Source organism: Oncorhynchus masou, chromosome 29, assembly GCF_036934945.1.
Source record: "Oncorhynchus masou masou isolate Uvic2021 chromosome 29, UVic_Omas_1.1, whole genome shotgun sequence".
Taxonomy (NCBI): Eukaryota; Metazoa; Chordata; class Actinopteri; order Salmoniformes; family Salmonidae; genus Oncorhynchus; species Oncorhynchus masou.
This window is the reverse complement of record NC_088240.1, coordinates 75,459,989-75,487,386: the sequence shown is the minus strand read 5'-3', so window position 1 is coordinate 75,487,386 and position 27,398 is coordinate 75,459,989. Positions and strand designations below refer to the sequence as shown.

Sequence of the window (27,398 nt, the reverse complement as noted above, 5' to 3'; positions counted from 1 at the left end):
TCCTACCTATCTTTCCGATTTGGTCTTGCCATACATACCTACACGTATGCTACGGTCAGAAGACGCAGGCCTCCTTACTGTCCCTAGAATGTCTAAGCAAACAGCTGGAGGCAGGGATTTCTCCTAAAGAGCTCAATTTTTATGGAATGGTCTGCTTATCCATGTCAGAGAAGCAGACTTGTTCTTGACCTTTAAGTCTTTATTGAAGACTCATCTCTTCAGTAGGTCCTATTATTGAGTGTAGTCTTGCCCAGGAGTGTGAAAGTGAACGGAAAGGCACTGGAGCAACGAACCACCCTTGCTGTCTCTGCCTTAACGGTTCCCCTCTCTCCACTGGGATTCTCTGCCTCAAACCCTATTACAGGGGCTGAGTCACTGACTTACTGGTGCTCTTCCATGCCGACCCTGGGAGGGGTGCGTCACTTGAGTGGATTGAGTCACTGACGTGATCTTCCTGCCCGGGTTGATGCCCCCTTGGGTTTGTGCCGTGGGGGAGATCTTCGTGGGCTATACTCGGCCTTGTTTCAGGATGGTAAGTTGGTAGTTGAAGATATCCCTCGAGTGTTGTGGGGGCTGTGCTTTGGTAACGTGGGTGGGGTTCTATCCTGCCTGTTTGGCCCTGTCCGACGTGTGTGTCTCCTGATTCCCCCCCCCCCCCGTCTCAGCCTCCAGTATTTATGTAGTTTATGTGTCAGGGGGTTAGGGTCAGTCTGTTATATCTGGAGTATTTCTCCTGTCTTATCCTGTGTCCTGTGTGAATTTAATTATGCTCTCTCTTTCTCTCTTTCTCTTTCTCTTCCTTTTTCTCTTTCTTTTCTCTTTCTTTCTTTTTTTCTTCTATTGTTTGACCCTGCTGGTCATCTATGAACATTTGAACATCTTGGCCATGTTGTCACCCTGACCATAGTTTGCTTTGTATGTTTCCAGCAGTGTGCAGTGTGGTTGAGATTGCATCGTCTGTGGACCTATTTGAGCGGTAAGCAAATTGGAGTGGGTCTAGGGAGTCAGGTAGGGTGGAGGTGATATGGTCCTTGACTAGTCTCTCAAAGCACTTCATGATGACGGAAGTGAGTGCTACGGGGCGGTAGTCGTTTAGCTCAGTTACCTTAGCTTTCTTGGGAACAGGAACGATGGTGGCCCTCTTGAAGCATGTGGGAACAGCAGACTGGTATAGGGATTGATTCAATATGTCCGTAAACACACCAGCCAGCTGGTCTGCGCATGCTCTGAGGGCGCGGCTGGGGATGCCGTCTGGGCCTGCAGCCTTGCGAGGGTTAACACGTTTAAATGTTTTACTCACCTCGGCTGCAGTGAAGGAGAGACCGCATTTTTCCGTTGCAGGCAGTGTCAGTGGCACTGTATTGTCCTCAAAGCGGGCAAAACAGTTATTTAGTCTGCCTGGGAGCAAGACATCCTGGTCCGTGACTGGGCTGGATTTCTTCCTGTAGTCCGTGATTGACTGTAGACCCTGCCACATGCCTCTTGTGTCTGAGCCGTTGAAATGGGATTCTACTTTGTCTCTGTACTGACGCTTAGCTTGTTTGATAGCCTTACGGAGGGAATAGCTGCATTGTTTGTATTCAGTCATGTTACCAGACACCTTGCCCTGATTGAAAGCAGTGGTTCGCGCTTTCAGTTTCACACGAATGCTGCCATCAATCCAAGGTTTCTGGTTAGGGAATGTTTTAATCGTTGCTATGGGAACGACATCTTCAACGCACGTTCTAATGAACTCGCACACCGAATCAGCGTATTCGTCAATGTTGTTATTTGACGCAATACGAAACATGTCCCAGTCCACGTGATGGAAGCAGTCTTGGAGTGTGGAGTCAGCTTGGTCGGACCAGCGTTGGACAGACCTCAGCGTGGGAGCTTCTTTTTTAGCTTTTGTCTGTATGCAGGTATCAGCAAAATGGAGTTGTGGTCAGCTTTTCCGAAAGGGGGCGGGGCAGGGCCTTATATGCGTCGCGGAAGTTAGAGTAACAGTGATCCAAGGTTTTTCCGCCCCTGGTTGCGCAATCGATATGCTGATAAAATTTAGGGAGTCTTGTTTTCAGATTAGCCTTGTTAAAATCCCCAACAACGATGAATGCAGCCTCCGGATAAATGGTTTCCAGTTTGCAAAGAGTTAAATAAAGTTCGTTCAGAGCCATCGATGTGTCTGCTTGGGGGGGATATATACGGCTGTGATTATAATCGAAGAGAATTCTCTTGGTAGGTAATGCGGTCTACATTTGATTGTGAGGAATTCTAAATCAGGTGAACAGAAGGATTTGAGTTCCTGTATGTTTCTTTCATCGCACCATGCCTCGTTAGCCATAAGGCATACACCCCCACCCCTCTTCTTACCAGAAAGGTGTTTGTTTCTGTCGGCGCGATGCGTGGAGAAACCCGTTGGCTGCACCGCATCGGATAGCGTCTCTCCAGTGAGCCATGTTTCCGTGAAGCACAGAACGTTACAGTCTCTGATGTCCCTCTGGAATGCTACCCTTGCTCGGATTTCATCAACCTTGTTGTCAAGAGACTGGACATTGGCAAGAAGAATGCTAGGAAGTGGGGCACGATGTGCCCGTCTCCGTAGTCTGACCAGAAGACCGCTACGTTTCCCTCTTTTTCGGAGTCGTTTTTTGGGGTCGCTGCATGCGATCCATTCCGTTGTCCTGTTTGTAAGGCAGAACACAGGATCCGCGTCGCGAAAAACATATTCTTGGTCGTACTGATGGTGAGTTGACGCTGATCTTATATACAGTAGTTCTTTTCAGCTGTATGTAATGAAACCTAAGATGACCTGAGGTACTAATGTAAGAAATAACACGTAAAAAAACAAAAAACTGCATAGTTTCCTAGGAACGCGAAGCGAGGCGACCATCTCTGTCGGCGCCGGAAGTACTTTCACTGTGTGTTTGTGGGTGATTGTTCCTGTCTCTGTGTCTACACCAGATAGGACTGTTTAGGTTTTCGTTCATTCATTGTTTTGTTAGTTAATTCATGTCTAGTTCCTTTATTAAAGAACATGAATAACCACCACGCTGCATTTTGGTCCGCTTCTCCTTCACCAGAGGAAAACCCTTACAGAATCACCCACCACAACAGGACCACCCACTTGACAACAGGCAACAGCAACAGCGGCGCAATGAGGAATGGACATGGGAGGATGTTTTGGATGGCAAGGGTTGCTACACATGGGAGGAAATACTGGCTGGAAGAGTTCGCCTCCCATGGAACAGGTGGAGGCGATTTGGAGAGCAGAGGCAGCCGGAGAGAGGAGCCGGCATTATGAGGGAACACGGTTGGCAAGGAAGCCCGGGAGTAATTAAGGAAGCCCCAAAAATGTATTGGGGGGAGGCTCACAGAGAGGAGGGCGACGCTAGGTAGGAGACCTACGCCAACTTCCTGTGGTTACCGGGGGGCTGGAGAGACCGGGCAGGCACAGTGTTATGCTGAGGTGCGCACGGTGTCCCCAGTGCGGGTGCATAGCCCGGTGCGGTATATTCCAGCTCCGCGTATCGGCTGGGCTAGATTGAGCGTCGAGCCAAATGCCATGAAGCCGGCTCTACGCGTCTGGTCCCCAGTGCGTCTCCTTGGGCCGGCTTACATTGCACCAGCCTTGCGCACGGTGTCCCCGGTTCGCCTGCATAGCCCAGTGCAGGCTATTCCACCTTGCCGCACTGGCAGAGCGACCGGGAGTATTCAACCAGGTAAGATTGGGCAGGCTCGGTGCTCAAGAGCTCCAGTGCGCCTGCACGGTCCGGTCTACCCAGTACCACCTCCACGCACCAGCCCTCCGGTGGCAGCTCCCCGCTCCAGGCTTCCTGTGCGTGTCCTCGGCCCAGTACCACCAGTGCCAGCACCACGCATCAGGCCTACAGTGCGCCTCGCCTCTCCAGCGCTGCCAGAGCCTTCCTCCTCTCCTGCGCTGCCAGTCTGCATGGAGCAGCCAGAGCTGCCAGTCTGCAAGAAGCCGCCAGAGCTGCCAGTCTGCAAGAAGCCGCCAGAGCTGCCAGTCTGCATGGAGCAGTCAGAGCCGCCAGTCAGCATGGAGCAGTCAGAGCCGCCAGTCAGCATGGAGCAGCCAGAGCTGCCAGTCAGCATGGAGCAGCCAGAGCCGTCAGTCTGCCAGGATCCGCCAGTCAGCCAGACTCTTCCAGATCCGCCAGTCAGCCAGACTCTTCCAGATCCGCCAGTCAGCCAGACTCTTCCAGATCCGCCAGTCAGCCAGACTCTTCCAGATCCGCCAGTCAGCCAGGATCCGCCAGTCAGCCAGACTCTTCCAGATCCGCTAGTCAGCCAGGATCTGCCAGAACCGCCAGTCAGCCAGACTCTTCCAGATCCGCCAGTCAGCCAGGATCTGCCAGAACCGCCAGCCAGCCAGGATCTGCCAGAGCCTTCCTCCTCTCCTGTGCTGCCGGAGTCTCCCGCCTGTCCAGCGCTGCTGCCGGAGTCTCCCGCCTGTCCGGCGCTGCTGCCGGAGTCTCCCGCCTGTCCGGCGCTGCTGCCGGAGTCTCCCGCCTGTCCGGCGCTGCTGCCGGAGTCTGAAGAGCCCCTCTGTCCCGAGCTGCCCCTCAGTCCAGTGTCATTAAGTAGGGTCGCCGTGGCTGGGAGTCCACGGAAGCGGACAAGGTGGGGGACTAAGACTACGGTGAAGTGGGGGCCACGTCCAGCACCAGAGCCACCACCGCGGACAGATGCCCACCCAGACCCTCCCCGATAGGTTCAGGTTTTGCGGCCAGAGTCCGCACCTTGGGGGGGGGGGGGTCTACACCAGATAGGACTGTTTAGGTTTTTGTTCATTTATTGTTTTGTTAGTTATTTCATGTCTTGTTCCTTTATTAAAGAACATGAATAACCACCATGCTGCATTTTGGTCCGCTTCTCCTTCAACAGATGAAAACCCTTACACATGTTCTGTTATAATCTCCACCCAGTACAGCAGGAAGAGGACTGGCCAGGCTAGGTTCTAGCCTTTCTTGGGAGTTTTTCCTAGCCACCGTGCTTCTATACTTGCATTGCTTGCTGTTTGGGGTTTTAGGCTGGGTTTCTGTACAGCACTTTGTGACATCAGCTGATGTAAGAAGGGCTTTATAAATACATTTTTTCGTGTCTTTGGCTATGCTGGATTAAGTGATATGACATGCTATTCTATAAAATAATATCTCTGTAATTAATATCACCTGATTGAGCTAATCATGTAAACGTAATTAACTAGAGAGTCGGGCACCACGAAATAATATTTATGGAGCTGTTATCTTCCAAATAAACTCTTAAAGACCTAGTAATATTTTACATCACTAGCAGTCAATATCAATCGTCACCTTAATTCAGTCTCATCTGAAAGTTATAAATTCTTAGTTATCTGCACGAACCCTGGCTAACAATTTGAATCAGTAATACAAAATTGGGTTTAATTATTTTAAATACCAAACTAATCACACAGAATTACACATCCACACAATTAATCATAACTTGATTACAAATTACATCATAAATGAAAACGTCCCTCGCGGGCGGAACAGATATGACAGCTTGTAACACAAAGGAAAAGGGCTGGGTTGAGTGAAAGAGCGGGAAGACTGAGGGACGAAGGGCGAAGTTGTGCTGTCGTAAATACAGTATGTTATGCATTCTAAATTACCGCCCATTTGGAAAAGGAAAATGCAATAAATATTTACTCTGAGCTGCGCTTCAGTAGGTTGGTGGTTGATGGAAGGCCGTGTTGCCAAACCGAGTCCTTTGTCCTTTGAAGAATGTCTCTGGTGGTCAATTGGATAAGTTGTAGTAACGTCGTTGTGTGGTAGACGGGATACTCTGTTCCTTCCTAACCTGCGTTTGCAACTGCAGTTGCTAACTCAACGGCTAGGAGGTATCACTTCGGTAGTGAATAAGAGTTCAAGGTTCATACCATTCGCAACCAAAGCTCACGCTGATGTTGGCTTCATTCTGTAGTTATTATCTGAACCATTCTGACATAGGACCGTCGTCCTACCTCCCCAGAACAGGAAGTTATGTTGTCGTCAAGGGCTTATATATATATATATATATATATATATTTTTTTTTTTTAATTTTACCTTTATTTAACCAGGCAAGTCAGTTAAGAACAAATTCTTATTTTCAATGACGGCCTGGGAACGGTGGGTTAACTGCCTGTTCAGGGGCAGAAAGACAGATTTGTACCTTGTCAGCTTGGGGGTTTGAACTCACAACCTTCAGGTTACTAGTCCAACGCTCTAACCACTAGGCTATATAGGAAGGGAGAGGAGGGTGTGTTTGAAAAGTTTTATAGCCCTTGTCCCTTCACAGGGGAGGGCCACTGATTGAGAAGCCCTATCTTATGAAAACCCAAATGTCACATTTTAGAAGTTAAAATCACATTCCATCCCATCACAAGTAATTTTGTATTCAAACATTTAAATTGAACAACAATTCCATGTGAATCTGATAACTCTGATGTGTAGACTTTCCACTGTAGAGTTTATGTCACCTTATCATTGATGAAAATGTCTCAGATGACAACCGAACTGACATCATATTCATTAAGTACCACCGCAGATGTTCAATTGTTCGGATTACCAGAATATTGTTAATTTCCCCCCCACCTTCTGACATTCCCAGAATCTCTATGCTAACCAAGGGTTTTGCAAATGTAACCTCAGTAGGGTAGAGAGAGGAAAAAGGGGGGACGAGGTATTTATGACTGTCATAAACCAACCCCCCCAGGCCAACGTCATGACAATTTGATTGATTGATTGATTTAGAAAATAGAGTCTACTTTAAATACCCGGATGTCATACTCATTTTGTCTTTGACAACCGCTAATCAATAAGATATGGGGATGCTCAACCGAAATCAACAAAATGCAATCATGCATGACACGTTCTCTGTATGCGAAAATATCATATTTAATAGTGACATTTTGAAAATCAAGTATGGTTTAAATGACAGGATGTTCGGCACTTCATCTACTAGAATTCAATGCACACTTTCCCAACAATGCATTGGAGAGGTGGGCTAGGAGTATTTGGCCGAAGCTTCTGCAGTGTTCAAATGTAGTTTTTGCTCTCCTTAAAATGATAATGACTATTGCATCGTAGGCTACGTCTTTGAAAACAGTATTTTTTCTACTTTAAGAGGATTTCTGTTTTCTCACTGAAAGGTGTTTATTGTTCTTTTAGTCTTCGTCAGAGTTTTTCAACTAAATATTAAACCTTCTGAATGTGTCGGCACAGGGGACTCGTGATGTGGCTGCGTTATTGATGTCATGTTAAATCAGGCCTTTTGATTTCTGAATGTGTCGGCACAGGGGACTCGTGATGTGGCTGCGTTATTGATGTCATGTTAAATCAGGCCTTTTGATTTCTGAATGTGTCGGCACAGGGGACTCGTGATGTGGCTGCGTTATTGATGTCATGTTAAATCAGGCCTTTTGATTTCTGAATGTGTCGGCACAGGGGACTCGTGATGTGGCTGCGTTATTGATGTCATGTTAAATCAGGCCTTTTGATTTCTGAATGTGTCGGCACAGGGGACTCGTGATGTGGCTGCGTTATTGATGTCATGTTAAATCAGGCCTTTTGATTTGAACAGATTGTTTTAGTTTTGTGCATATTGAATTATTTAATTAATGGATCAGCAGTAATTAGCAGTAATTCTGATCTGATTCTCAATCATCAGTTGTTTAGTTCATTATGTTGCTGTACAGCGGTTCTGACTTTCCACATTGGTTTGTGTGATAGCCTTTTGATTTGGACATTGGAAACATGTTCAAACATTGGTTTGTGCGATAGCCTTTTGATTTGAACATTGGAAACATGTTCAAACATTGGTTTGTGTAATATGTTACAAAGCTTTGGTTTCACTTTTAAATATGGTGAAATGGAACCAAATGATCTGTTTCTGGCTCCAGTCATTTTTTTATGTAGGATAGCTGGACTATATGGTCTATTACGATGTAGGTCGAATGTGATAGTCTGTCTATAACCAGCCTGTGTCGGCCTATAACTCCAATCATATTCTATTCAGAGTTTAGAGAAATTAATCAAATTGAAATTAGCTTTTATCAGGCTGGTTAATGCGATGCCCCGCACCAACAATTGGTGTCCAATGGCCATGAACAAGAGATGGGGACGTGGTCTAGTCTTCCAAAGCAGAGATAGAATAGTAGAATACACAAGGTCCAAGTTTGGCATTTGTTTGTACATTAGCAATTTTTCTCTTATGTCAGTCACTGACAGTTAGTGTAGAGCCAGCCCTGAAGACACACATCAACACCACCATCCCAAAAACCCTGGACCCATTCAAATTAGCATACCGGCATAATAGATTTACAGATGACACAATCTCAATTTCACACTGCCCTCAAACTTGGACAAGAGGGGAAATAACTATGTTAGAATGCTGTCCATAGAGCACAGCTCAGTGTTCAACATGATAGTCCCTTACAAGCTCATCACCATGTTGGGGACCCTGCGACTGAACACCTCCCTCTGCAACAGGATCCTGGACTTCATGACGAGCCGGCCCCATATGGTGAGGGTAGGCAGCAACATCTCCGCCACGCTGACCCTCAACACGGGGGCCCCTCAGGGGTGTGTGCTTTGTCCCCTTCTTTGCTCCCTGTTCACCATGTGGCCAAAAGCATCCTCACGTTTGCTGACAACACTGCGGTGGTAGGCCTGATCACTGACAGTGATGAGACAGCAGTAGGGAGGTCAGACACTTTTTATTTTTATTTTTATTAACCCTTCCACCACACCCCTATTCAAAGAACAAATATTTTAGTTTTTTTACAGTTTTTTTTACTACATATACATACATTTTACATATACATTTTACATACAGTTGAAGTCGGAAGTTTACATACACATACATATGCCAAATACATTTAAACCTGACATTTAATCCTAGTAAAAATTCCCTGTCTTAGGTCAGTTAGGATCACCACTTTATTTTAAGAATGTGAAATGTCAGAATAATAGTAGAGGGAATGATTTATTTCAGCTTTTCTTTCTTTCATCACATTCCCAGTGGGTCAGAAATGTACATACACTCAATTAGTATTTGGTAGCATTGCCTTTAAATTGTTTAACTTAGGTCAAACATTTTGGGTAGCCTTCCACAAGCTTCCCACAATAAGTTGGGTGAATGTTGGCCGATTCCTCCTGACAGAGCTGGTGTAACTGAATCAGGTTTGTAGGCCTTGCTCGCACACGCTTTTTCAGTTTTGACCACAAATCTTCCTTAGGTTGAGGTCAGGGCTTTGTGATGGCCACTCCAATACCTTGACTTTGTTGTCCTTAAGCCATTTTTCCACAACTTTGGAAGTATGCTTGAGGTCATTGTCCATTTGGAAGACTCATTTGCGACCAAGCTTTAACTTCTTGACTGATGTCTTGAGATGTTTCTTCAATATATCCACATAATTTCCCTCCCTTACGATGTCATCTATTTTGTGAAGTGCACCAGTACCTCCTGCAGCAAAGCATCCCCACAACATGATGCTGCCACCCCCGTGCTTCACGGTTGGGATGGTGTTCTTTGGCTTGCAAGACTCCCCCTTTTTCCTCCAAACATAACAATGGTCATTATGGCCAAACAGTTCTATTTTTGTTTCATCAGACCAGAGGACATTTCTCCAAAAAGTATAATCTTTGTCCCCATGTGCAGTTGCAAACCATAGCCTGTCTTTTTTATGGCTGTTTTAGAGCAGTGGCTTCTTCCTTGCTGAGCGGCCTTTTAGGTTATGTTGATATAGGACTAATTTACTGTGGATATAGATACTTTTGTACCTTTTTCCTCCACAAGGTCCTTTGCTATTGTTCTTAGATTTATTTGCACTTTTCGTACTAAAGTACGTTCATCTCTAGGAGACAGACTGCTTCTCCTTCCTGAGTGGAATGACGGTTGCGTGGTCCCATGGTGTTTATACTTGCGTACTATTGATATACAGTTGAACGTGGTACCTTCAGGCATTTGGAAATTGCTCCCAAAAATGAACCAGACTTGTGGAGGTCTACAATTTTTTTCCTGAAGTCTTGGCTGATTTCTTTTGATTTTCCCATGATGTTAAGCAAAGAGGCACTGAGTTTGAAGGTAGGCCTTGAAATACATCCACAGGTACACCTCCATTTGACTCAAATTATGTCTTTTAGCCCTTCAGAAGCTTCTAAAGCCATTAAATTATTTTCTGGAATTTTCCAAGCTGTTTAAAGGTACAGTAAACTTAGTGTATGTTAACTTCTGACCCACTGGAATTGTGATATAATCTGTCTGTAAACAATTGTTGGAAAAAGGACTTGTGTCATGCACGAAGTAGATGTCCTAACCGACTTGCCAAAACTATAGTTTGTTAACAAGAAATTTGTGGAGTGGTTGAAAAACGAGTTTTAATGACTCCAACCTAAGTGTATGTACACTTCTGACTTCAACTGTACATGGCACATTTACATAAAACAGTCACAAAAGAATAATACATTGCCGAACAAACTCTTTACTCCAAACCCTCAGCCACTCTCAGCCCATCCCACCTATCACCATAGACATCAGCTCTTTAATCCCACCCCTCAGCCACTCTCAGCCCATCCCACCTATCACCATAGACCTCAGCTCTTTAATCCCACCCCTCTGCCACTCTCAGCCCATCCCACCTATCACCATAGACCTCAGCTCTTTAATCCCACCCCTCTGCCACTCTCAGCCCATCCCACCTATCACCATAGACCTCAGCTCTTTAATCCCACCCCTCTGCCACTCTCAGCCCATCCCACCTATCACCATAGACCTCAGCTCTTTAATCCCACCCCTCTGCCACTCTCAGCCCATCCCACCTATCACCATAGACCACCCTGATTTGGTTTCCATGTGCCATGTATTTTTCTAATGTGCTGTGATGTTATTATCCACAGATTGTGAGCTAAAGACGAAAACCTTTCCTACGAGTATTATTACATTATTGATTGACTGACTGTGGCTTTCCAAAGTGCATGTTGTGTTTTTTTTTTAAAGAATTCCTGAACCTGTGACCAGAAACAAGCTACATAGGGGCAATACCAGAATAAATTATCTATTGATTCTGTCTCTTCGCAACAAAATCTACAGAGCTGAGATTGTTGTTTGCCCGATATATATAGCATTCTGTTGGTGGCAATCATTTTTCAGTATTCACACACATAGCCCTTCTGTAGGATCTAGATGGCTTTGTCTAATAAGGAGGTCACTTCCCCAACAAGAATAACTTCAGTTAAATGTATGTGAATATAAAGGATGTCTGGTTATCCCTTTACTGTTATTGTGCTTAGACAGTCCATACATCATCTATGTCCCAGTCCTTTCTCACCACCTGAGAGTAAACTGTGTCTTCCCTTAAAGAATGCTGGTTCCCCACCGCCCCTGCAGAGAAGGTGACATCCTCAGCTGGCTTGACGTCTGCATCTTTCTGGTCTTCTCCAGATGGGTCGTGTGCTTTCCTCTTGTCAATGTTGAATCTGATAATCTCCGAATAAACCAGATCCTGGGGAAAGACAAAGAGAGGAAGAGGGTTAGAGAGAAGAATTATTATTAATTTAATGTGATTATTTCAAATCTTAGGCTGGAATTCAGTCAAACACACAAAGAAAAAACATGTTTTCATTAGTGCACTGTTCCGCCTTATTTGGCTGAAACTAAACAACCTCACCTCTTCTATTCCTGTCCCTGTCCTGTCTGCACTGACCGCCAGGCTGCTTGCATCTGAAAAACAACCACAGCGGGTCTTACAGAAAGCAGAAATCCAGGACAGGTCTAACTGAGCAGAAGGGGAACTTTTTCGTGTGGTTGCTACTCACCAATGCTGACAGAGGGGTTGAATAAAGCCTTGTGCCTAGTTAGAGAGAATAATATAAATACATTCACTGGTAAAACATAACATTCAGTTCTTCTGCACTTGTAATGTCTGATGATACATTACATGCCATTGAGATACATACAGTATATATTCATTATGTTCTGTAACTATGTGTTACAAACAGCGTACACACACCTCTTCCTGACAATGATGAGGTAAGCTGTGGCTGTCATGACAACTGTTACCAGGAGGGCTGCGGTAACAATTCCTACAACCTCGCCGGATGATGGAGGTGGAATCTGATCTGGGAAGGAAACAGAACCCCTGTAACCTCTTTGACCTCTGATACAGCTGCATGTCAGATTGAATCCTACAGTATCTACAGGAAAACTATTGTCACTAATCAATGTTAATATTTCAATCATTTAATGAGATCCTTTATTTTCTTCCCTATATCCAGAGGGTTGAGTGGAGCTGAAGGATGGGACTAAAAACAAACAAAATATAACTATTGTAAAAGATACTGTGTCCGTAAAATGTATATAGTATGTAGTATGTAGAAGCCTAAGTGTTGTTGCCCATTAGTTTACTCCAAATAGGGGAGATGGATGGTCAGGGGAAAATTACATATAAAAATATATATATATATTGGAAATTATGGAAATGATGCATACAATTACATTGATGGAAGCCACAATCTATCTGCAATATTAAAGCTGAACTTCCAGACTTACTCAGTACAGTGAGGATGGTTGTTCTCTCAAATGAGCCACTAGGGAAGACTGTCAGGAGACAAATGTATTTCCCTGCATCCGTCATCTCCACATCTTTTATAGTAATAGAGGAATCACCGGTGGAAGCTCCAGCGAACTCCAACCTCCCTTTTAGAGGTGACCCAGAAATGTTTTGCCCTAAGTTAGGGTTAAAGACAGCTATGGAAAACCTTTTAGTATCTGACATCTCCCACTGCCACTCAGCCTGAATGAGATCGCCCTGGATCAACTTACAACGCAGTGTGACATCATTACCCAGGTACCCTGTCACCTGTGGTTCAACACTGACCTGAGCTTCCAACACTACTGGAGATGGAGACCGAAGAAGAGTGAGAAATGGAGAGAGAGAGAGAGAGAGAGAGAGAGAGAGAGAGAGGGATGGATTATGAACCGTTTAAAAAAAACAGAATCATACAGTTGTTCATTATTGGTTTTTAGCTTCTGTTTTCCCCTCTAGTCTGAGTCGTGTTAATTTGGGACCAAAATATCCACACAAAAAAATGAAACTGAGAACTAAAATTAGTATTCCTTTTTGGACAAGTTCAGATAGTAACTCCCTGTTTTCTTCATATCTACTGAACAAAATTCCAGGTTAACAGGACTTTCTCTATTTTCCTCCAGGTTAAAAGGACCTTCTCTATAAGAGAATAAAGTTACAAATAAAAATGTCTTACCCGAAGAGAGGCCAATGTGTGCCAGCAGCAAAACGGCAGGCAGTCTGCATTTTTCCATAGCACTCCTGCAACTAATGTGATCTGTGTGATCTATGGTCTACACACGGTCAAAACACACTCAAATGGTTGTAAAGTAGATTAACTGAAGCATCAATCAGGAACTGAGCATTGACGGTGGAAAAGACTACTTGTGTAATGTGGGTTAACAAACTGCTACAGATAGAGAAGTGAAAATATAGGAAGCATATTTCGTACTTCCTCCCATGAGTGTGGTAGACTGTTGGAAACTGTTTCTGGTTCCAGCCCGTCCGTGGACACTGTGCTATCTAACCTCCAAACGAGCTTCAATGCCATACAACACTCCTTCCGCGGCCTCCAACTGCTCTTAAATGCTAGTAAAACCAAATGCATGCTTTTCAACCGTTCGCTGCCTGCACCCGCACGCCTGACTTGCATCACCACCCTGGATGGTTCCGACCTTGAATATGTGGACATCTATATGTACCTAGGTGTCTGGCTAGACTGTAAACTCTCCTTCCAGACTCATATCAAACATCTCCAATCGAAAATCAAATCTAGAGTCAGCTTTCTATTCCGCAACAAAGCCTCCTTCACTCACGCCGCCAAACTTACCCTAGTAAAACTGACTATCCTATCCTCCTATCCTCGACTTCGGCGATGTCATCTACAAAATAGCTTCCAACACTCTACTCAGCAAACTGGATGCAGTTTATCACAGTGCCATCCGTTTTGTCACTAAAGCACCTTATACCACCCACCACTGCGACCTGTATGCTCTAGGTGGGTGGCCCTCGCTACATATTCGTCGCCAGACCTACTGGCTCCAGGTCATCTACAAGTCCATGCTAGGTAAAGCTCCGCCTTATCTCAGTTCACTGGTCACGATGGCAACACCCACCCGTAGCACGCGCTCCAGCAGGTGTATCACACTGATCAACCCTAAAGCCAACACCTCATTTGGCCGCCTTTCGTTCCACGTCTCTGCTGCCTGTGACTGGAACGAATTGCAAAAATCGCTGAAGTTGGAGACTTTGATCTCCCTCACCAACTTCAAACATCTGCTATCTGAGCAGCTAACCGATCGCTAAAGCTGTACATAGTCTATCGGTAAATAGCCCACGCATTTTTACCTCCCTCATCCCCATACTGTTTTTATTTATTTACTTTTCTGCTCTTTTGCACACCAATATCTCTACCTGTACATGACCATCTGATCATTTATCACTCCAGTGTTCTGCAAAATTGTAATTATTCGCCTACCTCCTCATGCCTTTTGCACACAATGTATATAGACTTTTTTTTTCTACTGTGTTATTGACTTGTTAATTGTTTACTCCATGTGTAACTCTGTGTTGTCTGTTCACACTGCTATGCTTTATCTTGGCCAGGTCGCAGTTGTAAATGAGAACTTGTTCTCAACTAGCCTACCTGGTTAAATAAAGGTGTTCTCAACTAGCCTACCTGGTTAAATACAGGTGTTCTCAACTAGCCTACCTGGTTAAATAAAGGTGTTCTCAACTAGCCTACCTGGTTAAAAAAAAAGTGTTCTCAACTAGCCTACCTGGTTAAAAAAAAGTGTTCTCAACTAGCCTACCTGGTTAAATAAAGGTGAAATAAAAAATAAATAAAAATAAAATCTGTACTTTTTTTTTGACTGTGGTCAGTATGACTACTGGTGATTTGCCAACAAGTGGCAAGTCTGGAGTATTCTTTGATTGTCTGAAGATGATCCCTTGCCCCATGTTTAAAACAGTTTTGTGCGAGCGTGTGCACGTACTGTATGTGCGTGCATGCAGGTGTGTAGGAAGGGTTATATTTGGATTGCTTCTCACTCAGCACAATCCTAGTAACAGACCCCACTGATAACATTACTGATGATGGTTCTTCTGAAAACACAATACGGCCTGGTTACACACACAGCCTTGATTTCCCCACGCCATCTCTTTAGGGTATTTTACGGCATGGATTACTAGACAGGAACATTACAGAATGATAAATGCATAATAAATAACATTGGTTTGATAGGATAACTCACATTACCCTTGGGAGTTATTGACACCAGCACAGTGAGGGTGGTTGTGTCTTTAAGTGTGCCACTGATGGAGCCCATTTAAAGGTGCATTTCCCATCATCTCCACATCTTTTATAGTGATGGAGCCTCTGAAAGTATTAGCCAACACCACCCTCCCTTCTCGTGGCGACTCAGGAATGTAAGACTTGTCTAACAAAGCTATGGGAACCGATAAGTCATACATGGAGCAGGTTCAGTTCATGAGATGATAACAACATTTAACACCATTCTTTTATTGGAATTTCAGTTAATATTTCGCATCCTATATAGTGCACTTATTTTGGCCAGAGCCACATAGGCAGTCTAGTTCTCACTAGTTTTGTGAGGATTCAGCAAGCACAACAGGATTACTCCATCTTCCTCTCATCTTCCTCCTTTCAGTGAAAAAAAGTTGCTGTTACCTGTTGCAAAATGTGGTTCAGTAGGGGAGGTTTCTATGAAAACGCATTACATTGAGCAAGTACTGTATACATAGCTGGATGGCTGAGCTGTACAGTACAAAGACTAGTGTCTACTCAGTAGTGGAGTCCAGTAGGGTCTAGTTTCTAGTCTTCTTGGCTGGTCCTCCAGTGAATGTTTGTCCTCTCTGCATTTATTTGATTACGGTGTAAAACCTGATGGGTGAATCCATAGCCAACTGTGGACGATTAGTTGAAACAGCTGCTCTAAGTCAGGGAGAGCGAGAGAGAGAGATTGAGACAACTATAAAACAAGTATTATCAAAAGTAATATCATAATGAAGATGCAATAAAAAGTTAAAACTTACCACTTTATACTTCTGTTGTATATGTTGGAGCCCTGGATTTCCGTTAGAGAAGACAAAAATAGACACATTGAGTAAGTTTGTTTAAATCATCTAGCTAATAGATAGGCTAGTCAGGGACAATGTGGTATATCAAAGATTGTGTATCGGAGAGTACTCCTTTTCATTACAGGTGTCACGCTTGTCATATTGATGAGACCAAGGCGCAGCGTGATACGCATACATTCTTCTTTTAATGACGGAAAAACACTAAACAAAACGACCGTGCCACTATATAACACGAGTGCTGACGGACAACTACACATAGACAATAACCCACAAAACCAAAATGGCAAATGGCAACCTAAACAGGATCCCCAATCAGAGACAATGATAAACAGCTCTCTCTGATTGGGAATCAATTCAGGCCACCATAGACCTACAAATACCTAGACATACAAAAACCCCATAGATATAGAAAAACCCCTAGACAAGACAAAAAACACACATACCCACCCTCGTCACACCCTGACCTGACCAAAATAATACAGAAAACATAGATAACTAAGGTCAGGGCATGACAACAGGTATCATAACAAAATGCTCCAATGCAGTAAGTTGCAAGGTTAGTATAACAAAAAACTATGAATTAAAATGAAATAAAATAATTAACCAACCTCCTTGAAAAACTAAAACTATACTTAAACTATTATATTTGACTACAAAACAAACTAAAATAAAAACAAAAACCATCATGAATTATGCACAGTTTTTTCTCTCTACATTTTGGGCTGAGAGGTGTAGCCTCGCGCTTCAATGCTCCTGATTGTGGAAATTGATCCATTACCACTGTTAAGTTTGTTTATCTACGTCATCTTGCTGAGTCTACCTTTAAAGCTAACCTATGACCTGACCCATCACCTTATGCATTACCGCACCAGAGTGACAAGTGATATCCCAAAAATACACAAAAACTATATAACACAAATGTCTCATAGCCTCCCACACATAGGCTACTTTCTGTCCCTAATGCTAAAACTAAATCATATAAAAACATTTATATGAAAACGTTTAAATATAAATGTTTTTATAAAACTCTGATAATGAACTGAAACATGGTGGGAAACATAGATATACAATATCATGGTATCATAAGTGTTTTATTTAATTTGGTGGTGGAAACTCACTCTTGGAGGTGGTAATGGAGGTCCTACATTCTCATACACACGACCACCTGCAAACAAATCAGCAGTTGATGAAGTTGATAATGTACAGTACATTTTAAGTGTTAATGAGACGGATTGTTTCGCAACACTCAATACTCAACATTCAACAATCTCTCTGACCTTTTGCTCCTGGTCCATGGCTGGTGTCAGGTGCAAGGCTGGTTCCTGGTCCATGGCTGGTGTCAGGTGCATGGCTGCTTCCTGAAGTAAATTTGGTGTTAGTTAGGATAATTCTACATTAAAGTTGAAATTGATTCAACTAGGAATAGTAGGTTATACTGACAAATGGTGAAGTTGACTTAAATATATTTTATTTGTCAATAATAGAGCTTGAAAAAGGCCATGCGACTAATTAAGTTGAAACAACAAATACTTGTATTGGTTTTATTTTTTTAACTGCAGTGTGTCTGTATCTACATGGGTTCACAGACGATAAAAGACAACTGTGGTCATCATCTGCAGCTCTCCACTCTCATCTCAATACTTGCATGTACTGTACAATTACCATACAGTAATTGAAAAAAGTGTACTAGACTAAAATGATCATGTTTTTCTCTTACCTGTCCCAGTAGTATTTGTGGAATTGTTCCTAAACATCATACAGAAACATTTATTTATGGGACCTTTATCAACAGCCTAAATGGTCTGCAAAACATTAATACACAAAACCTCAAATGTCTTCTTGAAATGTATTGTTATGACCCCACAATTGATGGAAGACATTTTTTTCGATTGAAATCAAATGGCTTCCTGTTTTCTATGTAAAACCAGAAATACATTTATTATGTTTGTTACTTTCCCAGCATAATGGCACTACCAACCACGCTATTTTCGTAGACTCACCGTTGATGAGATATGCCGAAATAGAGACCAAGAGCTACAGCAACCACTACCAACATCACAGCAACTGCTATACCTGCTGCTCCCTCTGGGCTTAGGGGTGGAGGGGTTTTATCTGCAATGCACAGGGATGGATTCAATCAATCAATCAATCAAACATAAACAAAACACAACCTATAGAACAGATGATGCTACTGCCATTTAGCAGACACTTTTATCCAAAGCGACGTTCAGTTATGTATGCATACATTTTTTAGATGTGGGTGGTCCTGGGAATCAAACCCACTATCCTTGCGTTGCAAGTGCCATTTTTGATCAACTCAGCTACAGATGACCACTGTTGTGATAGTTAATAGTTTTTGTGATAGTTGATCGTTTTTGCATTTAATTAGCTTTGATTTTCTCGTGACTGTATCAGAGATTCCATTGTACCTTTCACTGACAGACTATGGTCCACACTGATAACATTTCCGGTGAGATCATTCCTAGCATCACATCTGTAGTCCCCACTGTTGTTGTAGCTGACGCTCCTTATGATGTATCCAGCTTCATGTACACCTGTCTGCTGCCCGTTGAACAACCAGGTGAACGTAGCAGGCGGTACAGACTGAACAGAACAGTAAATAAGGGTGAATGACTCCACCTCAGCGATGTGTCTGCCCAGGATGGTCATGGACTCTGGTCCATCTGTAAGCCCAAGAGCAGAAGACCCTCAGACTGTAGTAGTAAAAGTGGTGTCCCGTCATTCAGAGTCCGAACTGTTTTGAACCCTGTTTTGAACTCCACTGTTTTGCATGTTATTTTGACATATACGTGTCACATATCAGTTTGCAAACAATGTCAAATATACAGTGGGGAGAACAAGTATTTGATACACTGCAGGTTTTTTTTGCAGGTTTTCCTACTTACAAAGCATGTAGAGGTCTGGAGAACAGGAGGGCTTCTTAAAGAAAAACTAACAGGTCTGTGAGAGCCGGAATTCTTACTGGTTGGTAGGTGATCAAATAGTTATGTCATGCAATAAAATGCTAATTAATTACTTAAAAATCATACAATGCTCAGTACTTTCTGTGGTGGTGGGGCAAGCCAGAAGAAAATTTGAAGCATTGCGCCGTGATTGGCTCAGTGTTCTGTCACTCATGGGGACACTATGTCAACGCCAAGTCTAAGGGGTGACCTCATAAATTCTAGCCCCTGGGGTGCTGCCATAGAGTTACATTAGAAGTGCCCACCCAAGGAGGCTAAAGGTCATTGGCCACAGATAAAATGACATCAAATAACATCATATGCACAGTAGCTTTGAATGGACTGATCATGTGGTTTCCAACCATATAAAATCCACAGAAGAAGAAGTACTGATCATGTCAAGATCATACTTTCAAAATCTTAGCTTGCAGTCATAATCATGAATCAAGTCGACAATCTACTGGCAAATCCTTCTCAAGCCGTGTCATATGAAGAGAAATAATGAAGAGAAATTATCGATAAAATGTATCATGGCTCATCGGCCATTGGACACAAACATTACACAACAAGGTGGAAATCGCAAATTCAACAATGAGTGGTTAATTTTGAAAGTATGATGTTGACATGAACAGTCCAATCAAAGTTACTGTAGATATAACGTGATTTGACATAATTTTCTCTGTGGCCAATGACCTTGAGCCTTCTTGGATGGGCACTTCTAATGCAAGTCTATGGCAGACCCCAAGGGGCTTGAATTGTCTAGCTCTACCCTTAGATTTGGCGGTGACGTAGTGTCCCCATGAGTGACAGAACACTGAGCCAATCACGGCGCAACTAGAGAACATTACCATTCCCCAAAAATAGATTTTTTTAAACATTTTTTAGTTTTAGCTAAAAATGTGGGTCTCAAAATAGGTGGGGCTCTGAATGATGGGTCGTCACTGTTTCAATAAGAATGACAGATCTATAACTCACATTTCTATGTGGATTAAGATGTGGAAACATAGAAATAGCTCACATAGAACAGATCTATTGCTTTTTAGACTTGCTTTCAATGAATAACAGATATATAACTCACACTATGTGAATTTGGTCACGTCGCCCAAAAGTAACATATTGCAGCTTTAAGCCTATTCCTGGATTTAAAACTATTTGGAAGCATGCTTGTTAGTTCAGGACGAGGCTTAATCTGTGTCTGAGAATCCGACCCATAGATTTTTAGATTAGTTATAGACCTTTACTCACAGTTCACTATCACGTTATAGGAGGCAGTAGCAGAGCTAACAGGGTTGGTGAGTTTACACACATATTCTCCGCTGTCGTGTCTCTTCACAGGACTGATGGATACTTTCCTGTTTTCCTCTGAGAATAATATATTGCCACCAGCAGACAGAAGCTGACCTTCCTTCGTCCATTGTATAGTAGTGATGTTACCAGCAGCCTCACAGGTTAAGTTGGCGGAGCTCACATCTGCAAACAGATGGTTTGGTGGTCCTGTGATGTTGGCATCAGAAACATTCTCTGTAAAACAAGAGGACATAGCGAAAGACTGAGGAATATCAAAGACACCAAGATGATGATGATTTGTATGGTTTTGATGATGAGGATAAGGTCAAGTGATATCCATTTCAAACTTTCCTCATTGTAACTAAACTCTTAATCCTTATTGTCACGTATATTTTTCCACTTCTAAATTGATGACATATACCCATTGATTATTGAATGTGACTTCCCACTGGGCACACGCTGGTTGAATTCATGTTGTTTACACCTGAAATTACGTTGAATTGATGTGGAATAGATGTTGAATTGACGTATGTGCCTCCTAATCTTAGTTCAACAGTCATATCCAATGTTTGTAAATAATATAAATGTAAACAAACACTGTATAGCCTCAAAAGATGGTTAAAACTATCATGTTGATATTCATAGCTCTGTCTATGAATTGGAGAATTGTTTCATTTCACCAGGCCCATATCTCAGCTTTTTACCAAAACTGAAGTGGGACGACCACTTTGTTATTTAACTCTCTTTGTCACGGCACTTGGACTTACCATACACAACCAGTACAGTTGATCCATTGATTGTTTCTGCTGTAGCTGTTGTTATAGCCACTCTGTATCCTCCACTGTCAGCCAGGGTCAGATTCCTGAGCTCCAGAGATCCAGTAGCTTTGTTCAGAGTGATCCTGTCTCCGTATCCAGGCCCTATAGAGTCATCACCGGTAGAGGTTATAATGTTGGCTCCACCAACACTCCAGGATATTGTTATGAACGGCTGGGCTGGTGGGATTAGATTTGTGCTGAACATCGCTGTCCCTCCTTCTGCTCCATTCACAGAACCTTGTGGAAACAGACCCTGACCAGCACAGAGACCTGGAGGGAATACAGGACGGCAGAGAGCCTGGGCTCAGACAACATGGTGGTACACACTGTACACTAAAACGTTCCATCATTCAGGACCATTCTAAATGACTGACTCAGAGAACAGGCCCAGTAACAATCACACAGCACTAATAGTCAGACATAGCTAGCTATACGTACACACAACACAGACAGACTGTCTTGCACAAAAAGGAGTGTAGCCAACATTTGTAGTTCAAACACAGGAGAATAGGATGTGGAATCAACATTTTACTAATTTCACATGGTATCTGACAAATACATGAATCAATAAACTGAATAAGACATGATCTCTGACAGAGAGTTTTCTCCCCTACTTTGGTAATCAGAGTGTAATTACTGTACTCTACTGTACACAGTCATCTATAGTACAATAATTGAATTTCCATGAAAGGAATCTGTAGGTGTGAAATTAGCAACGAGTGTAGTTATTGAGCAGATATGGCTATGTGCAATTACAAGGGGGGAAGGAACACCATTCAATGTTACTACGCTGTAAATGTACAACTCAAATAGCTGTAAAGTATGGCATAGGTAACAACAAGCGGTTTAAAGAGACAAAGAAGATATCTGCTTTACCTGTGAGTATGAACAGAGTGAGAGAGATGGCTACTGCAGTTTCCATTGTTGTTGGAATACTTTGTTCTGTTCCAGATTTAGAAAGTGCTTCTAGTACACTCACAGTATGATGCTATAGAATAGGCTGAGGTACTATCTTTTACAGCTGCCTGCCAGGTGACAAGGAAGTTCCCCATTTACTGTAAGCCACATTGCAGTGACCTTTGTGTCCGTTCAGGTAATGGCCCTGTAATGTTATTGTGATACAGATATTTATGGTTTACTGTACCTGAAGGAGAGGAATTCGGTAAACTGGATAATGATCTGCATGGCAGATAAACACACACCTTTTCCTAGCATCGTCATTCATTAATGTGATCCACCATTCAGGATTGGGCCTTGCTGTGGACCATGATCCGGAATGAAGTTAGGACACAAGGATGAGGACCAAAACTACAGCTTTTAATGAATCCAATAAACAAGCTTTAGTTTAGTCGTCAACCCAAACATGAACTTCAACTACAAGCAAGTTGTGGATCTTATAACTTTATTCAGTCTTTACCTGGACAGCCACACCCTCAATTAGACAATTACTCATATTTGTTAGACAATGTTATGTTTTGGTAACATTTCCCTTCATTATAAATACACTGAACAAAAATAATAACGCAACATGCAACAAACAAAGATTTTACAACAAAGAGTTGTATGAATCTGTTGGTCACAGAAACCTTTAAAAATTGTAGGGGCGTAGATCAGAAAACCAGTCTCCGGACCGGGGACCGTCGCTGGAGGCTCCGGACCGGGGACCGTCGCTGGAGGCTCCGGACCGGGGACCGTCGCTGGAGGCTCCGGACCGGGGACCGTCGCTGGAGGCTCCGGACCGGGGACCGTCGCTGGAGGCTCCGGACCGGGGACCGTCGCTGGAGACTCCGGACCGGGGACCGTCGCTGGAGGCTCAGTGCCATAGATCGTCACTGGAGGCTTCGTGCCATGGATCATCACTGGAGGCTTCGCGCCATGGATCATCACTGGAGGCTTCGCCCCATGGATCATCACTGGAGGCTTCGTGCCATGGATCATCACCGTACCTGACGGTGCCTGACCAATCACCAGTGACCAGCCTGACCAGTCACGGAACCTGACCAGTCACACATGCCCCACAGTAAGCACGGGGAGTTGGCTCAGGTCTAAACCCTACCTCCGCCAATCTCCCCGTGTACCCCCTCCATATTTTTGGGGCGGCTGCCTCTCGTGCTTCCGTCGTTGAGCTAACTCTTCGTATAGTCGCCGTTCCGCTCTCACTGCCTCCATCTGCTCCCTTGAATGGCGATCCAGGATTTCCTCCCATGTCCAGTCCTCCTGGCCACGCTGCTTGGTCCTTCTTTGGTGGGGTGTTCTGTAACGCTCATCGTCAGTGGAAGGAAGAGTGGACCAAAGTGCAGCATGGAAAGTGTTCATGAAATGTATTTTCAAGAAACACTCAAACAAAAATAACAAATCCAAAAACAAAAGCGAACAGTTGCGTCAGGCACAGACACTAAACAGAAAATAACACCCCACAAAACCCAAACAGAAAATCACAACTTATATATGATCCCCAATCAGAGACAACGATAGACAGCTGCCTCTGATTGGGAACCACACTCGAAAAAAACAACAAAGAAATAGAAAACATAGATTTTCCCACCCGAGTCACACCCTGACCTAACCAAACATAGAGAATAAATAAGGATCTCTAAGGTCAGGGTGTGACATTTGCATAGAGTTACAGTCAGGAAGTTGGTAGAAAATGGGTCTTCCAAATGGACAATGACCCCCAAGCATACTTCCAAAGTTGTGGAAAATGGATTAAGGACAACAAAGTCAAGGTATTGGAGTGGCCATCACAAAGCCTTGACCTCATCCTATAGAAAATTTGTGGGCAGAACTGAAGAAGCGTGTGCGAGCAAGGAGGCCTACAAACCTGACTCAGTTACATCACCCCTGTCAGGAGGAATCGGCCAAAATTCACCCAACGTATTGTGGGAAGCTTGTGGAAGGCTACCCGATACATTTGACCCAAGTTAAACAATTTAAAGGCAAAGCTACCAAATACTAATTGAGTGTATGTAAACTTCTGACCCACTGGGAATGTGATGAAAGAAATAAAAGCTGAAATTAATCTTTCTCTCTACTATTTTTCTGACATTTCACATTCTTAAAATAAAGTGCTGATCCTAACTGACCTAAAACAGGGAATTATTACTAGGATTAAATGTCAGGAATTATGAAAAACTGAGTTGAAATGTATTTGGTTAAGGTGTATGTAAACATCCGACTTCAACTGTATACTCCAATTTAGACACTCCTCCTTCTCTCCAATCCTTACATCTTTTATGGTCCAACAGGAAGACAAAGTGAGTAATAAACCATTCTGTGTTCCTTAATAAGGTGACCTGACCTGACCTCAACCCCCTTGCTATCTAGTCCAAAGCTCTTCAACTGTATCACCCATAGCACTCCCGTGACTTCTTCCCATCCACCCAGCATATTCCAAAGCCATCTGTCTCCTACAGATAACCATTAACGTCTGATGTAACAACCATTCTCTATCACCCCTCAGATACTATAGTATTACTACTGATCTATCATGTCTCTAGTATAGCAATGTTCAAAGTTTAGCCCAGAATCCAACACCAATAAGGGAATTTCAGTTAAATGTATGTGAATATACTGTAAAGGATGTCTGGTTATCCCTTTACTGTTATTGTGCTTAGACAGTCCATACATCATCTATGTCCCAGTCCTTTCTCACCACCTGAGAGTAAACTGTGTCTTCCCTTAAAGAATGCTGGTTCCCCACCGCCCCTGCAGAGAAGGTGACATCCTCAGCTGGCTTGACGTCTGCATCTTTCTGGTCTTCTCCAGATGGGTCGTGTGCTTTCCTCTTGTCAATGTTGAATCTGATAATCTCCGAATAAACCAGATCCTGGGGAAAGACAAAGAGAGGAAGAGGGTTAGAGAGAAGAATTATTATTAATTTAATGTGATTATTTCAAATCTTAGGCTGGAATTCAGTTAAACACACAAAGAAAAAACATGTTTTCATTAGTGCACTGTTCCGCCTTATTTGGATGAAACTAAACAACCTCATCTCTTCTATTCCTGTCCCTGTCCTGTCTGCACTGACCGCCAGGCTGCTTGCATCTGGAAAACAACCACAGAGGGTTTTACAGAAAGCAGAAATGCAGGTTATGGCTGACTGAGCAGAAAGGGAACTTGAGTCGTGTGCTTGGTAAAAAATAGACAGAGGGGTTGAATAAAGCCTCATGCCTAGTTAAAGAGAATAATATAAATTTCTCTGCGCTTCTAATGACCTTCAAGACCATGAGTATATAGATCCACTGAAAAATAACAAAATACTTTTGATCAAACATCAAGTTGCATACATGAAAAATGCCATGCTCTGAAAATTATTCACTAACGTCTAACTAACACATGCACATATTTGATGATGTCATATGACTGTAGATGTCTGATGATACATTCAATTCCATTGAGATACATACAGCGTATATTTACTATGTTCTCTTTAATTACAGATAGAGTACACACCTCTTCCTGACAATGATGAGGTAAGCTGTGGCTGTCACGACAACTGTTACCAGGAGGGCTGCGGTAACAATTCCCACAAACTCGCCATATGATGGAGGCGGAATCTGATCTGGGAAGGAAACAGAACCCCTGTAACCTCTTTGACCTCTGATACAGCTGCATGTCAGATTGAATCCTACAGTATTTACAGGAAAACTATTGTCACGAATCAATGTTAATATTTAATCATTTAATGAGATCATTTCTTTTCTTGCTGATGTTAAGAGTTCAAGACTCACCCAGTACAGTGAGGATGGTTGTTCTCTCAAATGAGCCACTAGGGAAGACTGTCAGGAGACAGATGTATTTCCCTGCATGAGTCATCTCCACATCTTTTATAGTAATAGAGGAATCACCTGTGGAATCTCCAGTGAACTCCAACCTCCCTTTTAGAGGTGACCCAGAAATGTTTTGCCCTAAGTTAGGGTTAAAGACAGCTATGGAAAACCTTTTAGTATCTGACATCTCCCACTGCCACTCAGCCTGAATGAGATTGCCCTGGATCAACTTACAACGCAGTGTGACATCATTACCCAGGTACCCTGTCACCTGTGGTTCAACACTGACTTTAGCTTCCAACACTACTGGAGATTGTGAGAAGAAGACCAAACAGTAGCGAGATAGAGAGAAAGAGAGAGGGATTACGAACCGTTGTTATTATTTTTTCACTCAGAATCACACAGTAGTTTTATATGATTGGTTCTTAGATTCTGTTTTCTCCTCTAGTCTGGGTCGTGTTAATTTGGGCCCAACATACTCAAATGTTTTGCAACTGAGAACTAAAATGCCCTGTTTTCTTCTTGTCCACTGAACACAACTCAATTAAAATCAAATTTTATTTGCCACATACACATGGTTAGCAGATGTTAATGCGAGTGTAGTGAAATGCTTGTGCTTCTAGTTCTGACCATGCAGTAATATCTAACAAGTAATCTAACAATAAGTACAACAAGTAATCTTCACAACAACTAAGGAGTTAATAACAATATGTACATATAAATATACGGATGAGTGATGGCTGTACGGCACAGGCAAGATGCAGTGGATGATATAGAGTACAATATGTACATATGAGATAAGTAATGTAGGATTTGTAAACATTATATAAAGTGGCATTGTGACTAGTGATATATTAACTACATCCAATTTGTAATTATTAAAGTGACTAGAGATTGAGTCAGTATGTTGGCAGCAGCCACTCAATGTTAGTGATGGCTGTTTAACAGTCTGATGGCCTTGAGATAGAAGCTGTTTTTCAGTCTCTTGGTCCCTGCTTTGATGCACCTGTACTGACCTCGCACTCTGGATGATAGCGGGGTGAACAGCCAGTGGCTCGGGTGGTTGTTGTCCTTGATGATCTTTTTGGCCTTCCTGTGACATCAGGGCGTGTAGGTGTACTGGAGGGCAGGTAGTTTACCCCCGGTGATGCGTTGTGCAGACATCACCACCCTCTGGCGGTGATACAGCCCGACAGGATGTTCTCGATTGTGCATCTGTAAAATTTTGGGAGTGTTTTTGGTGACATGCCAAATTTTTTCAGCCTCCTGAGGTTGAAGAGGCGCTGTTGCGCCTTCTTCACCACACTGTCTGTGTGAGTGGACCAATTCAGTTTGTCCGTGATGTGTATGCCGAGGAACTTAAAACTTTCCACCTTCTCCACTACCTTCCCGTCG

At 43.1% G+C, this 27,398-nt stretch overlaps 2 protein-coding genes across 4 annotated transcripts; both read right to left on the bottom strand.

The window, feature by feature from the left end:
• Positions 1 to 10,734: 10,734 nt before the first annotated feature.
• On the bottom strand, positions 10,735 to 13,578 carry LOC135520558 (T-cell immunoreceptor with Ig and ITIM domains-like). Of its 2 annotated transcripts, none has more exons than XM_064946200.1 (6): positions 13,264 to 13,578; positions 12,551 to 12,892; positions 12,012 to 12,120; positions 11,818 to 11,852; positions 11,670 to 11,722; positions 10,735 to 11,504 (listed from the first exon to the last, which is right to left on the bottom strand). In XM_064946200.1, the coding sequence occupies exons 1-6, from the start codon at positions 13,319 to 13,321 to the stop codon at positions 11,289 to 11,291; spliced, it is 813 nt and encodes a 270-aa protein (XP_064802272.1). In that variant the 5' UTR covers positions 13,322 to 13,578; the 3' UTR covers positions 10,735 to 11,288. The 2 variants fall into 2 exon arrangements, with proteins under 2 accessions (XP_064802272.1, XP_064802271.1); XM_064946199.1 differs by having other exon boundaries at positions 12,551 to 12,895; positions 13,264 to 13,577.
• Positions 13,579 to 15,568: 1,990 nt separating this feature from the next.
• Positions 15,569 to 22,271, bottom strand: LOC135520557 (carcinoembryonic antigen-related cell adhesion molecule 6-like). 2 transcript variants are annotated; one of them, XM_064946197.1, is made up of 10 exons: positions 22,111 to 22,271; positions 21,184 to 21,504; positions 20,375 to 20,650; positions 18,596 to 18,850; positions 18,167 to 18,278; positions 17,884 to 17,912; positions 17,444 to 17,524; positions 17,285 to 17,331; positions 16,122 to 16,153; positions 15,569 to 16,015 (listed from the first exon to the last, which is right to left on the bottom strand). In XM_064946197.1, the coding sequence occupies exons 1-10, from the start codon at positions 22,154 to 22,156 to the stop codon at positions 16,003 to 16,005; spliced, it is 1,212 nt and encodes a 403-aa protein (XP_064802269.1). In that variant the 5' UTR covers positions 22,157 to 22,271; the 3' UTR covers positions 15,569 to 16,002. The 2 variants fall into 2 exon arrangements, with proteins under 2 accessions (XP_064802269.1, XP_064802270.1); XM_064946198.1 differs by having other exon boundaries at positions 15,569 to 16,020; positions 22,111 to 22,270.
• Between the last annotated feature and the right edge of the window lie 5,127 nt (positions 22,272 to 27,398).